Source organism: Synchiropus splendidus, chromosome 14 (genome assembly GCF_027744825.2).
Source record: "Synchiropus splendidus isolate RoL2022-P1 chromosome 14, RoL_Sspl_1.0, whole genome shotgun sequence".
Lineage (NCBI taxonomy): Eukaryota > Metazoa > Chordata > Actinopteri > Syngnathiformes > Callionymidae > Synchiropus > Synchiropus splendidus.
The window spans coordinates 14,101,747-14,126,035 of record NC_071347.1 but is presented as its reverse complement, the minus strand read 5'-3'; the positions used below and the strand labels follow the sequence as shown (position 1 = coordinate 14,126,035).

The window sequence follows — 24,289 nt, the reverse complement described above, 5'->3', positions numbered from 1 at the left end:
TGGGAGCAGGACGGCGGAGTGAAAGGCTGAGCCTTCTGCTAACAAAGACGGAGAATCTCTCAGATGCTTTGGGATTCATCAGAAGCGCTGCGACTTCTGGGCTGTGGGAGTGTTTTACATAATCCAGCAGCCGCAGCTCCCCTCTGCTCCGACACCTCTCCACCTAACACACACACACCTCAATGTAGGTCGACTCGTCTTGGCGCGTCGATGCCTCTTAAATTCCTCAAATCTATCATTCAGTGTGATAATCAAAAGCAGTGTTTAAAGCCTGGCGCCGCAAAGGTGTGACCAGATGAATGTGCTGCCGGGTTTCTAATGTTAACTATATAGTCTTCCAACAGGAGTCTTGAAAAAGAGGTGTCCTTCAAACACATCGCATTTTGTTCCTCATGCTGCTGTGTGGTGTTAGAGGCAGAAAAATAGACTTGAGCACCTTGGTTCTATAGATCATATGTGTCCAAGAGACGATCTTTCTCCTGGCTTTTGAAAGTAAAACCATAAATAACACCGCAGTTTTTGTTTAATAAAAATGTTGTGCTTTAGTGTTGAGGTCACAGCGAGGCTGCAGAGGAGAAACAAACAAAACATCAGTTCTTTACTTCATATATTTTCCTTTATCTGCCATAGATATCTTAGGCGTTTCATCACTGTGACAAATGGAGTTTAATGCATCAGGCTGCGCGAGAGTTTAAACCAATAAAGAAGCTGTAGATCACTTGAAACAATGTTCACGACAACCTGCATTAGCAATTCAGCTAACGCAGCAGTGAAGCTATTATGACTTTAAATATCATGAGAAAAAAAACCCAAAAAACTGAATTTTTGTTCTCAACGAAAAGACTCATGATATATATATATGTATATCGTCGTGTTTTGACAAGTCGTGAACCAAGCTCATATGTCTATCTAATCTTTCAATTAGCATTATAGCTAATGTAGCAATCCCAGTTTTCTTTTCGTAAACACATTTGCTTTCTACAAAATTATGAAACTATCGTAATTTTTGATTGTATCCTTCGTACAAGATGACATAAAATGTTAAACTCACATTTCTACACCAGAAATCTAAGCTGCCTGAATTAGCATAGACGCGAATCAAGACATTTTGGCTAATATGGCAAATCCTGTGTGACAAAAATGGCAACTTTTTAACGGCTGATCTACATGTTTAAATGTTAAAAAATTAGAAGCTAAGCCACATTTTTAAAACTGAAATTGTCAAAACCCAAATGAGATTGATCATGACGTTTAATTCAAGTAAAATTTTAAGGAAATAAAAAAAAAAAAAAGATTATATCTGAGATACACTTTTTCTCAGTCACAATTGAAACAAACAAACAAAAAACAAACATTTTAGACTCAACACTTGTGTGCTGCTCTCGGGGAAATAAAAAGTTAGGTCTCACTCAACTCAGGGTTCGATCGACCGTCTTCCACCCTGAACTCTGATCAGAATTTTGACAAATGACATGTACATTATCAAGCGCGCGAGCTTCCCCCTCACATCTTTTGTTATCGGCGACGAGGCAACAGCTGACGCTGTTTGCTCGGCTTCCTCTCGCGGGCCGCCGTGGGACGGCTGGAGCCAGCTGCGCCACTCTGCCTCCCAACGTCAACACATTTAGCGCAGCCATGTAAACCCCACACTCCAATCAACCCGTCAACGTGCTGCCATCTTAATAATCGATGAGATTCCGGGCTCTGCCTTCCTCTGGCTGAAAAAGACGACTTGGCACGCTTGCTATGTGAAATATCCACTTATTGTTTTATTTGCACAGAAAAATGAAGGAGGAGGGGGTTAGAGAAATTCTCTGCAGCCTTATAGTTCCTCGGATTGAACACGTAAACAATCGATGACAGGGAGCTTGCGGGGGGGGGACAGGGGGGTGGGGTGGAATGTGACAACCTCCGTTCGCCCCTCCAAACTCTACTGTGAGATCACACACAAGCGGAAATGTAAAACCCATCTCTTTCGCGCTCCACCTGGAGCTCCAGAAAACATACATTAAGGCACATAGCCGTAATCGAAACATCACCATGTGCTGTGCCTAAGGGCACAAAAACATCAGCTACCACTTCCCCTTCAATAATTCAGCATGTGTTCATCAAACTGTCTGATGAGATTTTGGTGTTGGAAGAGTAACTGGTGCTACTTGCTGTGGTGAGGCGAGCTGCGTGTGAAAGGGTGCTGCTTTCTTTGATCTGAAAGGAACAATGTGCCTCAGATTTCTTGTTTGACGTCGGTCATGTTCACTAAATCATGCTGCATTTGATATCTGCTATTATTGTTAAAAACTTTAAAATTTCTCCTGTTTTATTATATGTATATGTAAAGTAATGTACGCAAAGTACTATAAAGTCTTCAATATAAATGTCCAATAATCTATGAATGGCTCATTTTTTTTTGTTTAGCTTTTTATTGTTAAAAAATATTCTTTAAAAACTGAAATATGGCTTCACTTTAGGGCCCATTTATGCTCCCTTTACACACAAATTTTCAAACAATATTACCGTCATTGATGTCCATCCGCGCTTTACATTGGTGTTGCTGTTCACCAATATATCCACTAGGAGGAGCAGCCCAGAGTCAAAAGTTTATGATAAGGACAAACTCCAAAACAAACATGGTGGCTGTGGAAGAAGTACAGTGGTACCTCGGTTCTCCACCGCAATCCGTTCTAGACGGCCGTTTGAGAAGCGATTTGTTCGAAATCTGAATCAATTTTTCCCATTACAATGAATGGAAAAATAAATAATGCGTTCCAAGCCTTAAAATAGTCTTTTGTAGGAGTGAATGTAGAGTGTCTGCTGCAGGTGCGCTGTTCCTCTATGTGTGTGGCCGCTGCATGTGGGAGGGGTTGCCGAGTGAGTGACGTCTCTCCAGAAGGGAAGAGGTGCCCTGTGCGTGTCCAGCTCTGAATGTGCGCTTCTGTGCAGTTTGGCTGTGACAAAGTCATAAACCAAGTCACGCTCTGTCCCAGACTCGCCTCATCCCTGTCCCAGCTCCAGCCCACAACAGGACATCAAACCCTGGAGTGAGAGCGAGCACCTCCCCTGTGACACTCTACCACGGTCCACTGAGGAGACAGGAAAGGTTTTACACCTCAATATGAAGAAAAAACAGTCAGTAAATGTAGCTAACGGGACACGTCTGCATACAGAGGCTGCGTTATACACAATAACAAAGCGCCTCGTGGGCCAGCTGATCGGTCCGCGGACATTATGGTTTTTACTGCTTTTTTCGGGGGCGTTTGACTTCTGGATTTTTGTTCGAAATCAGAAGCAAAAAAATCTTGAAATTACCACTGTATACCACAGGTACCACTGTATTGATAAAGTACCTCAAAAGACAAAGCAGAGGCAGTGTTGTAGGCGGCGGTGGTCGGTGAGGGGGTTAAATATATCGTGACTGGAGGACGAAGTATTTCCGCTGTTGTTATGTCTTCTTCGTGTCTCAGAGCTACATATCAGGTAGTGACAGCAACACTGCCCCCCATGGTTTGCAGTGGTACTGCTCCATTTGGTCCATATCCGTAAGCTTTGTGGAAAGAAATATGAACGCAACATAACATTGCGCATAAATGTGTCTAAGTCAACACACTTCAGCCATATCAGAATCATATATCATAATATTGAGAGGCATAAAGAGTACGTTCAGTCAGTTTTTAAGTAGTCAACAGATATTGACAGCATAATCTCCTCAATGTCACAAAATCATCATTGTAAAATGTTTTTTTGCGTGTGTTATGTTTGATGAACACATGCTTGAATCTATGGCCACTTCGATAAAGGGATCTAATGATTAGCAATAGAAAAAAAAAGAACATTTGTATCAAAAACACGTTTCCCAGCAAAACGCCTCACAGATCAAGGATGCATGACACACCTATCCAGATGTGACAGGGTTAATTCCTAAACTCAGAATAATACAGTGCCACAGTCTGTGATGAGCAGGATGGGTTCTCTGTACACGCAACGTCCCTCACTTCCCAACACTTCAGTTCTGCTTTTGTGCTGTTTGAACCATCAGTCATACTATATACAAATGTACAGCTAGGACAATAGAAATGCCAACGTTGGTTATTACAATGAGATCTACAAAAAGAATAAAAACTCTGTGGGGTATTGCAGGTGAGGGCGAGCAGAGCCACGTATGTGCATCCACAGCGAGGGGCACTCACTCCCTCCTACCTTGTTTAAGCCAGTAATGTCTATTTACATCATAACAAAGCTATCAAAAACAAAGGCTCCAAAAAAGTCTCTCCTAAAAACATTTTTTTTTGTTCTTTTGATTCTCTACTTACAACAAGTTTCAAGTATTTACATCACTAGAAAATAATTTAATTATAGTTACACACTTTCTACATTTGTAAACGATACAGTTCTAGTCCACGAGGAGCGTGTGTGTGTGTGTGTGTGTGTGTGTGTGTGTGTGTGTGTGTGTGTGTGTGCGCGCGCAAGGTGACGCTGACATGATCTCAGGAGTTCATGGTTTGGCTAACAGTCGCAGGACAGGGGAGGGGGGGGGCTCAGAGAGACGAGGTGGTGGAGTCAACCACCTCTCGCCCGTTGCACACGGTGGGGACAAAGTGGGCGCTGACAGAAGCTGTAACAAGAAAGATACATTTGGTGAGAACAAGTGGACATTTTGTCCCTTTGAACGCTCGCACGACGAACCACAACACCAGACACACAAATCTTATCTCCCACAAATCCCAACATGGAGGACACAACTCACCGTGAGACGCGTATGTGGTCGCCGCCCCGCTCACGCTGAAGCGGTTCAGGTTCAGACGATGACTTGTCACATTCTTCTGCGGCTGAAACATGATGATATGGACTTTGGGAGCAAACATACACCCCAGCACCACGAAGCCACTCAGGCTGACCGAGATGCACATGGTCGTGGTCTGGACCTGTGGAGCGAGATGGAAATGAACAGCATGGTGTGAAGAGCTCGCTTGTTCCACCAACACTACAGAGCAATGGTTCTTATACATTCATTTTATGAACTCAAGGACAAGTTTTGGGTCGAGTGTGAAGAAAGTGAACAACAAATGGGTATATAAAAGTCTCAAAATGGCTGCATTTTTAACACGTAACCAAGAGCCGTGGAATGGCCACTGCCACAGTAGCTGCCTTTATCTTGTCACTTCCTGCTACTGTTTGTGTTTCAAGGATGAGAGAAGACCCCCACCATCTAAACACAACCCCTGTGGTTGCGAATAATTTCTCTAATTTCTACGGATTTCATGCTTACAAAAAGACATTCATTTTCTACTGCTTCTACTGGCCTTTCCCAGCTATCTGGGGTGAGAGGCAGGGGACAGCTGTTATCAAAACTACTTTTAAATACACAACAATTCCCATTATTGTGTTTTCAAACCCATTTTTAAGCATTCTGCATCAGGACCAATGAACATTCAGGAGTGTAGCTCCGCTCACCAGTTAGCTTTCACTAGCTTCTCAATCTTGCTTACCTCTTTACCTCTCCTACACTTGCCTGTTTAAAAAACAACAAAACCTCTTTGCATCGAGAAGTTTTGCGTTGCTGGACTAGGAGAAGTAGCGGCTTGGTAACTGACGTTAGCTGCTAGCAGCATTCATTGAATCATAACTGAATGAAACTTGTAACAATCCAAATGTGAGAACTGTTGTTTTTGGTGGTGGGCACTAGTGGGCGCAAGTTTTGTGGTGTGGTCAGACATTTCTGTATTTTTTTTTTGTTGCAACAGCTTAAATAGCCAAGCTTTGAGGAAGTTGTGCTCCTTGTGAGGAGGAATTTTTCTTCAATATACAGCGGTCGATGCCATTTTTGTTTGTTTTATTATCACACGACCCCAACTCAGCCTTATAAACTGAATGTGCTTTAACTCTAATGTGACATCTAACTGGGTCAGTTGGACAACGGGCAAACTAAACCTTATAAAGGTGTGTGCAACCTTCCTTGACTCAAGCAGCTTTCTCCAAACCCCCATCGTTGTTATCTGTGTCGATTAAGAGATTATAAAAGAGCAAAACTTGGACTGCACCACATTAGTCGGACTGTCAGGTCAGAAAACTCTACCCAGCAATGAGGGGCGAGAAAAAAGGGTGAGTGTGTGTTTTCCCATTTCTTATTTTGGGATCAAACGCACAGTCCTGGTGTCAGCTCTTCTCTTAGACCCTTTGATACGGTTCCTCCCATGTGGTGTGTGTGCGTGGCAGATTTGTATGGATCAGGTAAACACTCGCTCCCTTTTCGCCGGCAAATCTGGACATGTGTCAGCGTTTTGACAGAGTCAGGCTCTTTGTCGTGGCAGCACTGCGGAGCTGGGATGTTTGCCGACCTGATGAGAAAGTAGCAGCAGTACCTGCGCTTATTGTGACCCGTGCCATTCACCAGTGGGCTCATAATGAACTCATTACATCCGCTAAAAGCTTGAGGGGCCTTTATTAAACATGGCGGTTGCTGCCGCTGAAGCGTATTTGAAATACCCGGTAATCGCTGGAGGTGACGTAGAAGATGGGCAGGAAGGCCAGCCAGATGATGCAGGTCGTGTACATGGTGAATCCAATAAACTTTGCCTCATTGAAGTTCTCAGGGCACTTCCTGGTCTTGAAGGCATATCTGCGGAAGCCAAGCGGAGACCTGGTCAGAACTTTCTCTTTCAGACCCGTGATTTTGTTTTAACCAAATAAAAGAATCACAAAATTTGCAATGAAATTGAAATTGAAATTGGTGTTGGTGCGAGTATTCAAGTGTACCACATCATGTACTTCAGTTTTTGATGGATCACCTTTTTTAGTGTTTCAGCAATACCTCAAATGTATTTTTTTTGGTCTCACAACATCAATTTATTATTAAAACACTACTACTACTACTACCTGGGTGAAAGAAAAAATACGTTTTTTTGGTATAAAAATTATATTTAAAAAAAATCATTTCCAAAATCATAGTCACACAAGACTAATGTGTGATTTAACTTAAATATTCGTCAACAAATGCGTGTTTTTGCAGACTGCTGCTCCACAATTCATCAGTTCTTCTCATGGTTAGCTGTTCATAAAGCACTACTGAACCATTAAATAATGGACCGAACAGTCCAAACTCTAGAAACGGGGAAACGTGTATCACAGCTCAGCGCCGTAATGACCGCGACCTAACCTTGCAGTTTGCGATATAGTTTTCCAGCCGTCATAGAGATATGGAATTTGAATGCACACAAGTTAAAAACAGACTACTTCAGCCACAAACAACCGAGAAAAGGGCAGTTGAATGAGAACTCTATCCGAATTCCTGTCTTAAATAACCCTGTTCATCATGTGTTTTTATTTGTGAGTTAATATTGAAAGGTTGCTGTGACCTAGGCAAATGTTCTGACCATTAAAAGGTACACAATTTAGCCTCACTTCTCACTAAACTTGGAAATGAAATGCAGATAACCTTGTACAGCAACATTTTAGGAGCAAACTTAGTGGAAGTGATGATGTTCAGCTGCAACTAATAAGCTCTTTTTTACTCTTTAACCCAGTCCTTCTCACATAGTAGGGTGAGCTATGCCGGCGCATGGGACCTTGGTGAACATACTTTTTTGGCGTACTAGAATAAAGTGTAATTGCACATCCACTCGTGATATATATATATATATATATATATATATATATATATATATATATATATATATATATATATATATATATATAGGCAAATTGATGTACTGTAAGTCTTTTCTGTTACAGACAAAAACAATGTTAATAAAGTTATTCTTTATTGTAAGTTGCTCTATATTACTTTCCTTTTTCTTTTCTTTAACGTTAACAAGGATACAATGTTATGCAGGGGTGTAATTTATAATAATTTTACAGAAAAATGATGCTATTTACAGAGGCAGCAGAGAGTTTGGGGTTGCGAAATGTTTACTCCTTCCTGCAGGGGTCGCAACAGAAAATAATTGAGGAGCACTGCTTCAACCCATCAAAGTGTCGAAGTCTGTATTTTTCAAAAAAGCGTAGCGACTTTGATAACAGCAATGATGAGTGTAAAAAGCATGACCAAGCGCTGCCTCACTCACAGAGTACACAGGATGACCAGCAGCACGTCATATCCCAGTGACAACAACATGCTGGAGTCTCGCACGTTGCACTTGAGGATGACCGTTTGGCGTCGCTCCGGCAACGTAAACCGCCGCGTCCCGGGAACCTCCAGCAGCAGCCACACCGACACCATCACCAACTGGACTGAGATCAGACTCAGACAGATGAACACCTGACGAACAGGAGGCAATTTGGCGTCCGTCCTTTATGACTGATGTAGACGCACGACGCTGCGGTCACTCACCTGAGAGGACGGGCTAATGAAGCGCGGCCTCACCGCGCCCGCTCCGTCTTTCACCCCGTTGAATATCCTGGCGATCCTGTTGGTTTTGGTGAGAAGGGCAGAGTAGCAGACAGCGAAGGATGTGCCCAGGCCAAGGCGTCGCAGGGCGCAGATGGCGGGAGACGGCTTGGCCAGGAATAGGAAAGTCATGGCGTAGGACATGAAGACTCCCAAAAGGAGGATGTAGCACAACTCCCTGCCTGACGCCTTCACCACCGGTGTGTTGTTGTGTCGGATGAAGACCCAGAACACCAGGCCAGTGCACATGAACCTGCGGCAGAAGTCAAACATTTCTCCTTTCATTTTCACGGATGAGTGTTATCCGTATGTTCCACTCTTGTTTTGACACCACCAAAAAAAAAAAGCAAATCCCAAATGCTCAAATGAAACGACTCATATGGCTGCAGAAAATCCTCTAAATTCGGGTGCAATCCACTTGTAAAGTGCCCGCAGATTTCCACTGCACGAACCATCACTACATTAATCCAATATTAGTCGAATAATATTCTAATATTGCCAACGTGTGATTGAAAATCTACTGATTTAAACGCCGAAAGCAATTGCAAAGTCATTTATAATATTCAGCGTGACAAATTTCCCAATCATGTTTTAAGCCTCTTCGTTTTTTTTTTTTTTTTTTTTCTCACCAGTGTAATGGCAAGATTATTACAAGAAAGGAGAAATTACAGAGTCTCCTTGAAAGCCACAGGCGCACCTAAAACAGACCACTCAAAAATGCACTTGGAAAATAGAACTACAATCCGTCCGGTGAATACAGTCTGAAAAGATATTTAGACGTTCCTTGCTGAATTCCTCACAGATACCAAACTCATCCTGCACAATTCCTATGAGAGCAACTGTTCTCCCAAAAATCTCATCTCTCCCTTGAGATCCCAGATTAATATTTTTCCTCTTTTCAAACACTGCCAAGAGCTAAAGACTTGAGCTTTTTTTTTAGTCAATATTTACTACAGATATTCTGCAGAGTTACATCTGAATATCCAACTGAGTATGACCTGACAGTGATGCAGTTCACTGTAATTTCCCGGAACAGAGCAGGAAACATGGTGAAATTGTGGTCCTGTTCTGGATAAACATCAGAATCCTTTGCCTTTGTTTGGCCAATGAAAAGTTTCTTGCTCGGTTTCCGGAGTGTCACTGCCATTTGCTGACATACTCAATAGACTGCAGTATTTTTTTTGGTGTCTTAGATTAATAATTCGACTTTCATCTCAAATTATATAGCACTTTGTCATCTCTTAAACAATAGGGCTCAGAAAAACTCCCCAGTCCTTGAAAATTTTAACCAACCACTGGCTTGTACAGTGAGGTGTCGTGTGGTTCTTCACCACTTGAAGGACTTTAACTTGTCACAGGACAGATGACAGCATTTATTTGGCCAAAGGCAGAATCGGAACAGAGTGAATCAGAAGAGTGGGAGGCCAAAAAAGTAAAATTATTGGAACAGGCCAAAACACACACAAACATTGGCCGTGCCTTTCTAAAATGGTGAGCACGTCGGGATTTTCTCCAACTGGATTCGAAGCTGGCAACTCTCCTCCTTGACAAGTGAACAACCACATGAATGCTGCAACATTTGTTCAGCTTGTTGTGTGGCTGTATACTTTATGATACCAAGCGACACGCAGCTACATATTTGTTAGGTGATGCTAATGAATGGCCTTCTGCTAACCAGAGCTACAGACCATGGATGCAGTTTGCAGTGTCTTGGCGCCATTGAATCATCCAGACATGTTGCAGAAATTAAAGAGGTTTCTCTCTGGTTCGGGGGAAAAGGCCTCAGTCAATGCCAATGTGGAAGGGATACATTGGGAGTCAATTGTTTTTTTTCACAGTTGCCCAGAATATAAGGATATTTCATATTAGATATAAACCACAACATGGGTAGAAATTACCAACCAGAGTGGAGGTTTGCGCTGTAAGTGTTTTTCCTCATTCAAAGTTAATAATTTTAACACTATATGTTAGTGGTTTAAAGCAAATAAACTGTAAGACAACTGTATTCTACGTCATGTCTGGCATCATCACTCTGAATTAAACCAATGATTTCGTATTTATAAAAATGTATAGTTTCATTTTTACTACCCAATAGAAAGAATAGTGTAATGTGGGTAAAAAAGACAAAACAAAAACAAATGCAAACATTTCCCCTGTGTTAAAACATACTTGTTATACTGCAGGAGCAGAAAGTGCTTTTCCATGTATTAAAATAATGAGACATTGACTGATGGCTTCATTGGAATCAAATTCTGATACTTCTTATTCCTCAAACGAAATTACTGTCAGTTTATTTACATTACAGATAACTGTAATGAAATTTTGTGTCAACAATGTTTCTCCTATAGTATATTTCTCACCAGCCGAATACAGTCATCTCCATTGTTTGTTTCAGATAAGCAAAACAAGTTTGAAGTTATCTTGAATTCCATGTACCACGTTATTCATGCGCCGAGTCAAACTGAAGTCAAATACACTTATTTGCTCAGTGTTTGTCTTCTGCTTATTCCCTTAAAGGTGTTGTGGAGGGCTGGAGTCTATTCCAGCTACACAGGTTGAGAAGTGAGGGACTCTTCTGGCAGTCTACTTCTGGTAGACCTCCACACCCACATTCACAAAAATAGCTTCTGTTGTAACTTAAAGTGCCTTGTTCCAACTTGAAACACTTCATTGTATTGAGTTGTGTTAAGTGTTAGCAACAGACTTAATATTCCTTGAAATTGCAAGTCTTTGCTTTGTAAAAACACAAATAAAACAAACAAAAAACTCCCCTAACTGTCCCAGTATGCATTGCTGGAGTAAAAGGTACTTTTGACCGGCAATTTGTTATTTTTCATTCTCCATTGCTGATGTGAGGGTGAATATGTCTTGTGACTATACTGTCTGTGTTTTGGTGAAGTGATATTTTCCAGCCAGAGTTAGATTTTCTGGCTACCTTTACATATTTTTAATCATCATAATTCTTTGTTTTATTAAAGTGTAAATATAACTTTAAAAAAAAAGTCAGAGTCCAGGTGGCCTCCGGCTCATTTCAAACCCATGACATAACCACTGCACCACCAACTATCTCTTTGGACTGAGTCCAAACTGTGATGGAGGAAGTAATGCCTGAAGGAGCTTTGTAATTTTAGATATCACACACAACGGAGATCTTGAAATGTTTTGACTATTAAGTCCAACAATCCAGTGTCGCAGCAGTGATTTCAGCCTCGCCGTCGACCTAACTAGCCATAGAAGGCAATATTGCTTTATGAGACAGTTGTGAAAGGTCCAGTTCCACGTCCTCCTCTCAGGATTGTTGCACCATGTGGGAGCAAACCTCTGACATCACATGACATGATAGTTTCTGATCACTCACCCTACACAGGCAATGGTAATTGGACCGATGGCCCAGGCATCTTCCCACATAATATAGTCCTCGGGAAGCTCGTAACAGGATGTTAGGTCGTCTGTGGGCCATTGGCCCGGAGCGCAGGGCGAGCATGTGAACTCATCAGCGAGGTATTCATGAGGCTCGCAGGCGGTGCAGATCCAGCAGCAGTATTCACCTTGGAAACAGGATTACACGCGGCACAGTGTGACAATTGGAAATTGTTCGCCGCGTGGACGTCGCCGCGACGAAGGGAAATATCTACATTGTGTAAATTGGTGCTCCTACCTGCCTGCATTTTCTTCATCTCATTGCGTTCACAGGGGTCGCTGCATTGGGAGGTGGGCACAGCTTCTTTGGGCCAGTGAATCAGATCGCTGCTCAGACTCAGAGTCTCAGCCCACTCGCCTACGGGCATGTAGCTGTAGCGGTCGCCAGTGTGCTGATAGCTGAAGATGTTGTACCGTCCCATTCCGTCACCCTGGGAATCGAACTTCACCGCCGTTTCGGCGCCGGGTGGAGAGAAAGGGGCTGGAAAGGATGAGAGAGAGGGCGATATAGGCATAAAAAAAAAGAAAGTGATTAGATGAGTGGAAGAGGAGATTAAAGCTAAACAATAACAAACAATCAAGCTATTGATGTGTCATTGATGCTATTTTCAAAGCAGCTTTGAGGTGGAGACAATGAACCCCAGCTCTTAGGTCGACGAGGTGCCGGGCAGTCAGCGAGCGGCATCAGAAGTGAAGCCTCCCGTTCCTCCCTTAGGTCGCATAGATATAAACCGCTGTTCTAAATTCCAAACTGACAAAGTTTATTACCAAATGCATCATTAGCAAACTGCCTATAAAGTCATACGCGCGTGAAGGCACGGGCTGAATCCCCGGGCAGCGCTACAGCAACCCACACATAGATAGAATTAGCTCTGGGGTCCCTCATGTGAGGGAGGTGCACTGCTGAAACTGCCAAATTGGTGTGTATACAAGTTGTTGTGAGAGGATTACCATCTACCCTGCGGATGTAGAAATTGAGGAGATTGAAACATTGGCAGGGAGCGAGAACCATTAAAAGCAACACAAGAAGAAAAGCAGCTATGGACTCGGGGAGAAACAGTCACTTTGGCGGTTTGCGCGAGGACAGGCGGCGCTCGTTGTTTTGACACAGACAAAGTGCATGTCAGTTCGACACGGACGTCTCTGCTCGGACAGTGGAGCAATCAAGTCAGTGCTGCTGACACGTGGAACATGGCTCTCCTCTCCTGCCAAATGATGATGTGGCTGGGGAAAGTGCAGCGGGTTCATACGGCATCACCCTACCAGCTATAACAAGGCCTTCGGTCAGCAGCGGCTGACAACTCTTCAAATCAGTGTTTCACAAACCATTCGCTCTTGCTGGGGGAATTAGTGCCGAGTGCAGCACAGGACCATCCTCATCACTGGTGCTTACATATGTAATGCATTTTATACGGGGCGACTCTGATAAAAAGTTAGAGCTAGGGATGATGCGCCACCTTAGATACAGAGACTGTTGCTAGGAGCTGTCAGTACTTACGCGCAGAAACATTATTTGGCTTTAATCTGACAGCTCAGCAGAGTCATAGATCACTTTGCACTGCAATAATACTTGACTTACAAAATGACCTCAACTGTGAGTCTGAGGGAGAAAAGCAACAAGAGCACGGCGCAGAAAAATATTCACGTTACTTTGCATAGATGTATCATTTATAGGCTAGCGAGTGCAGGCCTCCTCCAAGCAGCTTATTTCAACCCAAAAGTTTTGTAAGAGCCAAGCTAACTTCATTTTAATTTCACTCACTGAATGACTGTTTATGCTTCAAGGCCCATTTAAGCTCAACGTTCCATAGACTCATTTCGTCCGTATTCCTGCACGTGACTACTTACGGATACAGACCAAATGGAGCAGTACCAGTGGAAACCATGGGGGTAGTGTTCCAGTTCCTACTTGATAAGTAGCTCTAAGGAGACACGAAGAACAAGACATAAAAGTGCCAGAAATTCTCCACCGTCGAATAGAGAGGCTTTAGTGTTGCTGATACGTTATTTCTGACAGGGGAAAATGTACGTATGGATATCCTGTAGACCTCAACTGAACAAAGAATATGTTTAGGACACAGAGTCAGAGACATAAGCTTCACCTTCGACAACAAAGTAGGAAAACTATTGGTGTTTGCCACAAGAATTTTACTTCAGTCCTAAAGATTGACAGTCGGGGTCCAGGTTTCCGAGTCTAGCCATCTTGTTGAATAACCACCACAGCCACATGGAAGTTATGGACTTCTTTTCCGTCCTCCTGGAGTGAGCTGTCACAGCTCCAAAATGGCATCATGTGTTCCATGTCCCGTGATCAATGGGACAATCTTTCAAGTTAGTTTGCTAACTGACACATGGCATCAACACATCCTTGTCTTTAAAACAAAGGCGAACATTATGATCGTCACTGTACAGTTCAGCGCCTTTATTTTAAAGAGCAAACTGCTCTAGATACTGCGGGGGCGCCGCGTACATGTGCCCGGAACACAAAAGTGAAAGCAGTGTCATTAGAGCGAAAGCTCTGCGCGTCCAGAAAATAATGGTGTGGCAGGTAAGAGCGGGAGGGGTGAGCTTTATGAAATCCATAAATCACCACGACAGCGAAGCGCTTTATCTCCACCGTCTCTCTCTGTCACAGGAAATTTTATGTGTCAAGTCTGCATTGAATTCGGGGGCTAAATGTTTTGGTGACAGCTAAATGAATATGATTCCAATAAAAAATGTGCCGATAACATCTTCAGACAAAGATTAGATATGAATCCATTATATTGCAAAGTTGGCGGATAATAAACTCCGCGGCTCCCCCCCCTCCAACACAGAAACACTTTGCCACCGGCTGATTATCATAACTGCACCTTATTAGATGCTTCGCTGTGTGCAGAAGGCTAATTAGCTGAACGTGCTAACTGTGTGTAATGTAGACTAAGGAGATAACAGACCTATTTAAAGGGGCCGGGTCGTCCTTGACTTCCCTTTAGCAGAGCACATGCTGCTCGTGGCCCATGGGAGGTGTGGTTCCTCCCAATAACCAGCAGCGACCTTGCTGACGTCGGTCTTCTTAAGAAAGCGTATGAGGGTGCAAGTTAGACCAGCAAGGCCACCAGGGCTGCGCTTGCATGGGCTGAGATCGCAGCGTCTTGACTGACTGGTCCTGGATCAGGTTTAACTTATGGCACTATTGTCTTTCACTGAATGCATATTGGGCACAATAATGAGTGGATGAATCGTCCAATAGAGTTCCATGAAACTACACTCCACAGATTGCACTTTATTTACCACCGAGACACAACCAGGCACAGTATTTGAGATGGCTCCACTGGCAACAGAGCAGGAGTGAACCCACTCACCAGATAGACCCTCCTACTAAATGGGGAAGAACGAATGCCAAACACTAAACCCAGAGTCACTAACCTGATTCTTTAAAATCTCTGAACATTTGGAGCTCAACAAGACCAATTCAGACCTTGCACATATGTAGAAACACAAGACAAAAAAATGTCATCTTCGCTGCAGCAATGTCAGCTGACCATGTCAAACCAGGAACCCCAACAAGAGCTGCACCTGCAAGACATGCCTCATACCTTGTTGTCTGTATGTGACAGAATACTGCAGATGTCAGTTTTAGTCTATATATCGAGTCTATATTTCAAGAAAAAAAGTATAAATAAGGTAGTTTAATTTGATCTAAAGCTTTGATTCTCACAGTTGCTGTAGGAGTTTCAACAGTTGGTGTACATTTGAGTGGTGGCAGCAGCTTTGACCGGGGGACTACCAACATTAGACAATAAAATCAGCCACGTGTCATTAAAGCCAGACGTTGTATATGGTATTCTGCTTCTTGTTATAGTGTAGTTTTGAATAAACATACTATACAGGAGAGATATTAGAAATCAAAGCCAGGATGGCATGTTCCCTGTAGAACATCTAGTCACAGCCACACTCAACAATTTACCCTGCTTTATCGCTCTATTTTTCTCTTTGCAAATTCATTTTAACTATATATTGCGTATGAAGTGATCATCAACACTACACCTACATTTACAGCTCTAAAAATATCTGATCAAACCTTATTTAATGCTGACAAAATTCCATACCTGTATCTACTCATTATAACAAAGCAATAGGGAGGTGTGGGAAATTATATTTATTACAATCCTAAATCTTCTGAGCAACACATGGCTTGATCCACCTGAGCTCATACACCATCCTCAACTCAGCCTTTTTTTAAAACCCAAAATATTTTTGTAGCTTCAATGATGTTAGGATTGGTTACATGCATGTGAGTTTTTGCAAGTCTGTTTTTGGATCATTGTTGCATCAGAATATTATTATATTATTCTATTTTATTATTATTATATTATATGAAGTTATTTTTGAACGAGGTGAGGGTTTCCAACAGCAGCTTGCTGTTTGCACTTGTTGGAATAGTCCTGCCCTACTCAGCCCCACCCTGATTCCCAACTGACTCACGATAGTGAAAAGGGTTACTCCATTGCAACAGACATAGTCTGCATCGTGTTCTGACAGTATTACTAAGGGGGGTAAAATGTGACGGTGCGTTGGAGTGTTCAGGTGCAGCGAGTTGGCTCTCTTAATAAACAAGGACGAAGGCGTCTACAGCTGGATATTTTGACTGCTTATCTTCAGTTCTACTCCACATCAAGAGCTCTCAGTTACACCACTGGTCTCTGCGCAGTATCTCTCTGTCCTGCCCTCGGGAGTCGATGTATAATTGCAAAAAAGTGTTTTCACTCCACTTTTGCGATATAGCTCAGAACTGAAACCTGTGACTTTTTTATCGCAGAATGTGAGACTGACAGTTTTTTTTTTTTTTAACTTCAGCTGAGAGAAACTACTGAACAAAAAAATGTGGTCGCTTAAGAATGTAATAGAAGTGCGGTAAAACACTTACTGGATCAATGTCGACCAAATGGGATCAAGGTAAGAGAGTGCGAGGAAAAGCTTATATAATAGGACCCTTTATTATTCCACATCAATTAGAAGCACAGCCAAAACAAGGTCTTCATTCAAAACCAGCGGAATTAATGAAGTTCCAGGCCATAGTGAAGCCCGGGGTTGGCGGCTTGTGGTGGGCTACGATGGGGTGCAGGGGGGGAGAATGGTTTACATCCATCTATGTTCTATATAGTGACACATTTGTTAAAACCTCTTAAAGTTCTTCCCCTGCTGCAGTTTGTTGGTGCAACATCTGTGTCTCACAGCAAGTGTGTAAAGGGACATAAACCCGCACCTGAGCATTTACAAATATAGACACGGGGCTGCGATCATGTGTCACAAATGAACACACAAATAGACGACATTGGTTTTATCGGTCTCCCTGCGGATTCAGTCCTCAGGAGACGCAGCACGGAGCAGCAGGAATAGCGGACGGGGGAAACACGGGTCACATATTTAAGTTGAGAGGTGATGCAGCAAAGAGCTGAAGCTTGACTGAGAGGGAGGTAGTGAGATAGACAAGATAAAGACACGGAAAGCTGAAGGTGCTGAGAGGGAGGATGAGCTGAGAGACAAGATAAGAGCAAAGAAAGGAGGGAAGTGACAAGGAGAGGCGATGGGGGAAAATGTGTGTGAAAGAGACGGCAGATAAGAGGGGTAGCAGAGGAGCGGTCGGACGACAGTGCAGAGAGAGAGAGAGGCGGACTTCTTTAAAAGTAAAATTGTTAATGCCTGTGCAGGACTTGGATTGAAGTACCTTTAAGAAGACAATACATTTCATCACTTTCAACTGAAAAATGAACTCTCCTGCTACTTGATTTCGTTAATAAGATCAGTGCCGGTTCAACTCCCAGAGCGCGCGTTTTACCAGAGCTTATTCAACTCTCAAGGGTTCAAAGTGAAATAAACATTTGTCTTTCAACGGTGTAGACTTCGAATGAACTCCTTAAAAGAGCATAATCCAGATGAAAAGGTAAAAATAACACCTGTGTCAACGGCAGCAGATCTGTACTTTTCTGAACTGAGGTCTGGTCAGTACTGACCAAATCACCTGTTTTCATCAGTTCTAAACTGCATTCTGGAAAATATACCGAATGACTTGATCTACATGTGTCAAACTCAAGGCCACGGGGCCAAATCTGGCCGGTTAATTCCTCCCACAGGTGCATTACCAAGTGATTGAGAGTTCAGAAACCGTGTGATGTCATTCAATAACAAATGAACAAGTGTACTGGAACGGTCAAAAGCACTGATCATTCACTCATATTTTCAGCATTTGCGTGCTTATTTAATCTAAGAATCGTCACTTCAGTTTGCTTATGGGACTCTAGAAATCAAAACCCTGGAGCTCATGGTTTGTCTGAGAAAAGAAAAGATCATGAAGAAAAAGTCCATCTCGATCCCTCAGACATTGTCAAAAAGTGTGAGTTCTATGTTGGATGTGGCCATAAAATAAACGAATTATTATATTTATAATAATATATTATAACTTATTCTTCTTTCACACCAAAAATGACAAACCTTTAATGCTGCTGATACTGTTGACTTCCTGGCTTAAAGTGACTTAAAGTATGTTTGTGTGGTGCTAAAGGAGGATATGTTACGTAATTTGACAGGAACAAGTAGCTTTATTCTCAAGTTAGCATTGGAGTGACTGATGATCACACATGGACTGTTTATTAATGCTTATCTTCATAAAGATTTATGTCTCGGCAGTTGGACAAAAGCGAAAATGTGAAGTATGGATAGAGGGATGAGTCGCCTGGTGCAGAGAGGGGGTGGAGGCAGGAGAGCAACCTTGTGAAGTCTGAGTGGTATGTGCTGTTTTTGAATGAGGAGAGAATAGAAACTCTTTTTGGGGTGCGAAAAGGAGACGGTGAGACGTGAAGAGCTGACGAGTAGCAGGTGGAAGAGACTGGGAGACAAGAGAGTGACAGAAGAGACTGCGAAAAAGTAGTGACGGTCGTTCTCTTGAATCTAAACGTTGCAGTAAGCTCTCTGCTCAATATGGCCCTGAAGGCACACCGCCTCTGCTAACACAGAAATATCACACACACACACACACACACACTTCTATATTTGTGAGGACACTCACTGATGTGTCGCCAGCCCCCTCCCCATCCTTCACTCCAAAGTGGTCATCCTTCAGTGAAAGCAGCGCCACCTAACCCCTTCCAACAACGCCAGCCTTCAGATCAATACTTGGAGGAATAGACCAAACACACAGACAACATTACCACACATGTAAACAGAGGAGAAAGGGTGTATCACATCTATCGCTTGTATTTGAACAAAGGCTGTGCATGTGTGTATATACTGATCCGCTTGCTGCAGATCGGGGAGGTGGGTGGGTGAGAGTTGAATGATGGCTAGGAGAAGTGTGTGGGTTGTGGGTGTCTGCGATTTCATACTGGTAAAAAAAACAGGCTTTTCAAGCTGCCGCTCTGAAAAAAAAAAAAGTCTACAGTGTGCGAAGGATGAGTGTGATTTTTGTTAGAAGTATCTCATTAAAATGCACAAATGCGCCACGGTGTCTGGTTGGAAGGGACCGGTCTCCATGATCTACCAGATCAGTTCAACAATTGGCAATAGTGTCGACTTCATTACCATAGCAACTAGCGAGATGAGACTGGATGAAGGGAGCAGCATGTAGAAACACTCCGAACATGAAATGCAGCCTCAGTTCACCAGTGTCAGCGACACAAAATAAAGCCAAGCTTTCATCCATCGAGCACGGAGGTGACCGTGTCTGACGGCGAGTGTAGTCTAACTTCAGCTGTCGACCTGGAGACGGGGGATGTGGACGTCGCTGGGGAGCTTCACGCATGTTGCTACAGTTCAGACAGAGAGCACTGCGGATGGTGACGCTGCAGTATGTACACCCCAAATTCAACCTCATCTCACCTCACATCCTTTCTTTCTCACTGGAGATGGAATCATGTTCATGAATAGCAGTCTGACAGTTATATTTGACAACAGACATCCAGGAAAACCACACTGCAACCAGCAGCATCCTTATCCACAGACCAACTCTGCTGTGGTTCAGCAAGCTGTCACAGATTTGAGCAATAAAGAGTTGAAGATCCCTGCTAGTCCTGAAGTGGAATACGAGCACCTGTCTTATGGACTTGAGAGAGAAGGGGAAGCAGAGGATGCGCTCCTCCATGTTGAACCATCACTCCGATGAGCTGATCCTGGACCTTATTAGTTGAACTAGTTGGTCATTCAGTACAATCGCTGTGTGCCAAGCACCATTTTCTGACTCTATTGACAGTAGAACTGGAAGGTCTAATGTCGGCGCCACCCCTCATCTTGGAGGTGACATCACTCAATAATTCTGTTATCTCTCCTCTGCATGTAAACTCGGACAACAAGCTGCAACTGAACTCGGTTGCTTAATCGAGCTATTGCCTTAGTTGGGCTACTCTCTGCATGTGACCGTGGTCATTGTTCAGATTGTCATCAGTGAAATGTAATGGCAGGATTTCAAGAGGATATTTTTTCAACCCATAGAACCAAGCTGCTACTAGATTGTAGACCAGGTCCAATAATTCCAGGCCATTTTCAGTGCCCGTGTCTAGTCTTGAAACTCAACCTGTTTTTGAGCAAATTTCCCTTTAATATCTTGCAGATTACGTTTATAACAACTCAATGTTCTTCTCCTTCTTTCGCTCATTGGAAGTACAAGAATCTTATCACAGATAGTGCATGAATTGGAAAGAAAAAAAAGACAGATGTTGAAAGTCAAATGTGTTCTAATCATCGTGCCCAACAACAATTCACTTATGAAACTTCTTTTTCAAGTGGAAGCATGAAATAATGCCTCAGGCCAAAGAAAAAAACTTCTTTTCATTCATTACAAGACTGGAAATGACCCTGTCACACCCTGTCACCCAACATACTTGGTGCACTTGGGGTTTTTAAAGGGAACAACAAACCAGCCAAAGGTGGTTGGGACAGTGCAACCCATGTCTGGTGCTTTGTCTTCATCCTTCATCACAGTCTTATTGCAACATATTTTAAGAGGGTCTGCTGGAACTAATATCATTTAACTGTCAAAGTCATTCGCCAGCCTGGGAACAGTCGCAACACTTCCGTAACGCATCACATACGCCTTCAGTGAAACCTGTGAAAGAGTTTGACTTGCTATACCACACTGGAGCATCGACTGAATATATTTCCATAGTCAAAACTGGAGATCCAACCTGTGTCCGCATCACTAGAAACCTCAGCTTCGAACACAACTCAAGATCTGCAAGAACGTATAGCTTCAGCCCGAAATCTGTTCCCTCACTTTCGTTTTTACGCATAATCTGCACGTCTCTTTCGATCTCCCCTCCATATGTGACAATGTTTTTTCCTCCCTGCTGTTCACTCTCCCCAGCGTCTGTGGAAAATCTGTCCTGTTAGTGCTGTTTGTCGGCCTGTTTTGATGTCTGCTTCTGGTCACGGTTGGTGGAGAAATAAGCACCTCTAAACCTGTGTCAGTCCCTGAGCACAGGAGTTTATTTATAACGCTTCCTTTGTGCGCCATCTGTCAGTCATGCCAATCCCCGCTCTCTTATTTAAAAAACTCTACAGAGACGGAGAAACAAGCAGCCTGGCTATAGGAGCTATTATAAAACAGACACAATCTCATTAGTGCGGGAGAGAAGAATATGTTCGCCGGATTAACTTGAGAATTTATTGCTCTAAGCAACTTTGTAGTGTCCTATCGTTTCACGCGAGGGTACAAGTTGTCAATAGCAGGCTGCTCCAACAATGCGCTGAAATTAAGAGGATTTGTTTCAGCTTCCCGTCGTGTTCATGAGCGGACTGTTAACTAGGCCGACGTCTCATGTAACCCACTGGCAACATCTCTCTCATGCGGTGGCACTGTTACCTGTGAAGCTGACGTTGAGGATGAAGTCTCGGTAGAGTCTGCGTCCATCCAGGGCCTTCATGCTGTCGCACAGCTTGGTGGTGTTGACACACAGAGTCTGTTGCATATGATGAAGAGCGTAGGCCATGGCGTACACCGCGTTCACCACAAACATGATCTTAGACTCTGGTTCAAAGGTGCTTTTGTTCATGATAAGGTCCTTGTCACATTGAGGGAGAAGTGTTTCCCCAACTCCCGCCGCTGCTCCTCCTTCTAAGGAGCACTGAAAGCGCTGCTCCCAGAATTCCCTGAACCACGGATTTCGGAGGTTTTTGACTGGGTTTAGACTGAGAAAGTAGTGATTGAACTCTGGCACGTGATTGGCTGCCAGCTCCAGTGTGATTGCTCCTTCAGCTGTGACCTCATTTCCCTTGACTATGCTTTCCTGGGCGCCCCAGCCGTCACTGGCAACCCAGATGAAGGAGGCGTTAAGCCGGGCAGCAGCTGCCAGCAGCTCCCTGGCATCATCGCTACGCAGGAAAAGGACGGCCACACGAGCGTTTGGCTTTTGAAGGAGCTGTCGGATCACTGACTCGTAGGACTTCTTGGCATTTGAACGACCCACCTGGGAAGAAAAAATATCTGTCATTGATGAACTCCTTCAGTCCTTGACACAGGTAGCAAGGCAGTGAGCTACTGATCCAGGAGACTCGGGGGAGAATGAACACATCATAGAATTTTGGCGACAGACATTCAGCTCTAAATAACGTCAATATTGGTGGCAAATATTATGTTGACTATGTTGAGAGATTCATGGAAACACTTGAATTTTGTCTTTGTGTTCCCAGCCTCTTTTAATTCTTGAGTCACTTTTAAACTTTCGGTAAAATTCACACGTACAGAATTGTCGTGACTTACTTTTTCCGATGTAGCGATGCAGATGTTCCTCATGCGGGCTTCCTGCTCAAAAGCCTCGATACCAGTTTCACCGTAATCCCCTTCCGATGCGACAGTGGACACGTAGGTCCAGTTAAAGAAACGAAGGATTTCAGCCATGGCCTTAGCCTGGTAGAAGTCTGGGGGCACGGTGCGGGCAAAGTAGTCGTAGCGGGTCTTGTCGCTAAGTTTAGCGCTGGTTGACGCGTAGCTTATCTGAGGAATCTGAAAGAGCCTGAGAAGGTTGGCAACCTGTAGGGAGACAAAGAGTGATGGTGTAAGAAAGACGCTCAAATATCGTGATCAATGAATTTTTACTCAGCTATATCAATATTCAACACATAGATATTTTGATTATGCTGCTGCCTTTTGTTTTATACTGACATTTTGTTTTTGTATACTAGAGTTAGGGAGAGATCGATTTCTGTGTTGGAGTGTGAAGTTTAACTGAAAGTTGGACTGACGTCATCACAAGAAACTTGTTTTCATACGCATAATATTGCACTGCATTATCTGTTTTCCCCCTGAAAATGATCATGCTCATATTACAATATATAGCTGAACTTACAGTACATGGCAATATATATATATATATATATTGTATCGCCAGTCCTTGTTTTTTAACCCAAATTTTGGAAAACAGAGTGAACTAGAAATCTTGTTAACATCTGCTGCAACCATCTGTTTAGTGCCTTTCAATAGTCAATCGATTATATACGACAAGATAAGGAACCCTCATAAATCACATGACCTACTTTTCCACTTTGATTTTTGCCATTTTTGGCTGCAATCTACGCCCAACTCCTTAGAGTTTAGGAATCACGCATCATAAAAACATACACAACATGATAAATAAAGACAACCCTCAGATCTTTATTATAGTTCCCCGAGCCGAGGGACACGCAGAGCAGACTCGGGGAAACTCCGTACATAACATCAACCACCGGGAGATAAATAATCATGCTTGTATGAAATATTAATAAAATGCTCAGTTATTAACTTCTGTGTGATATTATAGAACCTTCTGCCACAAGTGCCAAGGAAAGTAATTAAAGTCTGATGAGAAGTGACTGGCGGAATTTCAAATGTACGTCAACGAAAGAAAAAAAAAAAAAAATCCTGCTTTAATTTGTGCCATTTTCTATCATCAAAGGAAACTGCCAACATATGTCGACGGGTTGTTTGTAGCCGACGATGAATGAAATTGCTTCATGCATGATGGGATTATTCGATTCTAAAACGAAGAAGCTTAAAATCACATTATTGGGCTTACGTTTGGTATCATGCAAGTCTAGGGTTTTTGGCCGTGTGGAGAACATGCGGAACAAGCGCAGACACACACACGCAGTTCAATAAACCACTGACTCATGCATTAGTGATGGACATCATCTGGGTGGAGCAATGTCCATAGAATATTCCCTTTTACTGTTGATCGGGGTTTGCTCATGTTCCCCTCATTCCAAATTTGGTCACATACGCCAACACAAGCAGCTGAAGTGTATTTGCCTCACACACAAAGCCTGGCTAAGATACATCATCAAATACTGGCGCAAATAAACACAAACTGCACAGCCACTTCTGCTGTGTTCTTGCCTCGCCTTAATCCCGCTCCAGCGCTTCGCTCTCGGCTTTTCTATATTTCAGTTGATGAGCTGTTTTGACAACTTGTCGGCATCTCATTAGAAAAAAATAATGCGGAAGATTGGAGTGCACGCTCCTTCTTCCAAGGACAGGTCGAC

At 43.1% G+C, this 24,289-nt stretch overlaps 1 protein-coding gene across 2 annotated transcripts in view; it reads right to left on the bottom strand.

Moving 5' to 3' along the window:
* Positions 1-141: 141 nt before the first annotated feature.
* grm3 (glutamate receptor, metabotropic 3) overlaps positions 142-24,289 on the bottom strand; it is a 43,028-nt gene continuing 18,880 nt past the window's right edge. The window contains exons 4-12 of one of the 2 annotated variants that reach the window (XM_053886594.1): positions 22,533-22,802; positions 21,636-22,239; positions 12,039-12,281; positions 11,739-11,928; positions 8,324-8,633; positions 8,058-8,251; positions 6,481-6,613; positions 4,742-4,919; positions 144-4,609 (exon numbers count right to left, since the gene is read on the bottom strand). In XM_053886594.1, the coding sequence (XP_053742569.1) occupies positions 4,533-4,609; positions 4,742-4,919; positions 6,481-6,613; positions 8,058-8,251; positions 8,324-8,633; positions 11,739-11,928; positions 12,039-12,281; positions 21,636-22,239; positions 22,533-22,802 (2,199 nt within the window). In that variant the 3' untranslated portion in view covers positions 144-4,532. Of the gene's footprint in view, positions 4,610-4,741; positions 4,920-6,480; positions 6,614-8,057; positions 8,252-8,323; positions 8,634-11,738; positions 11,929-12,038; positions 12,282-13,648; positions 13,882-21,635; positions 22,240-22,532; positions 22,803-24,289 lie in introns of those variants that run through there. The other variant, XM_053886595.1, reaches the window with a different exon arrangement.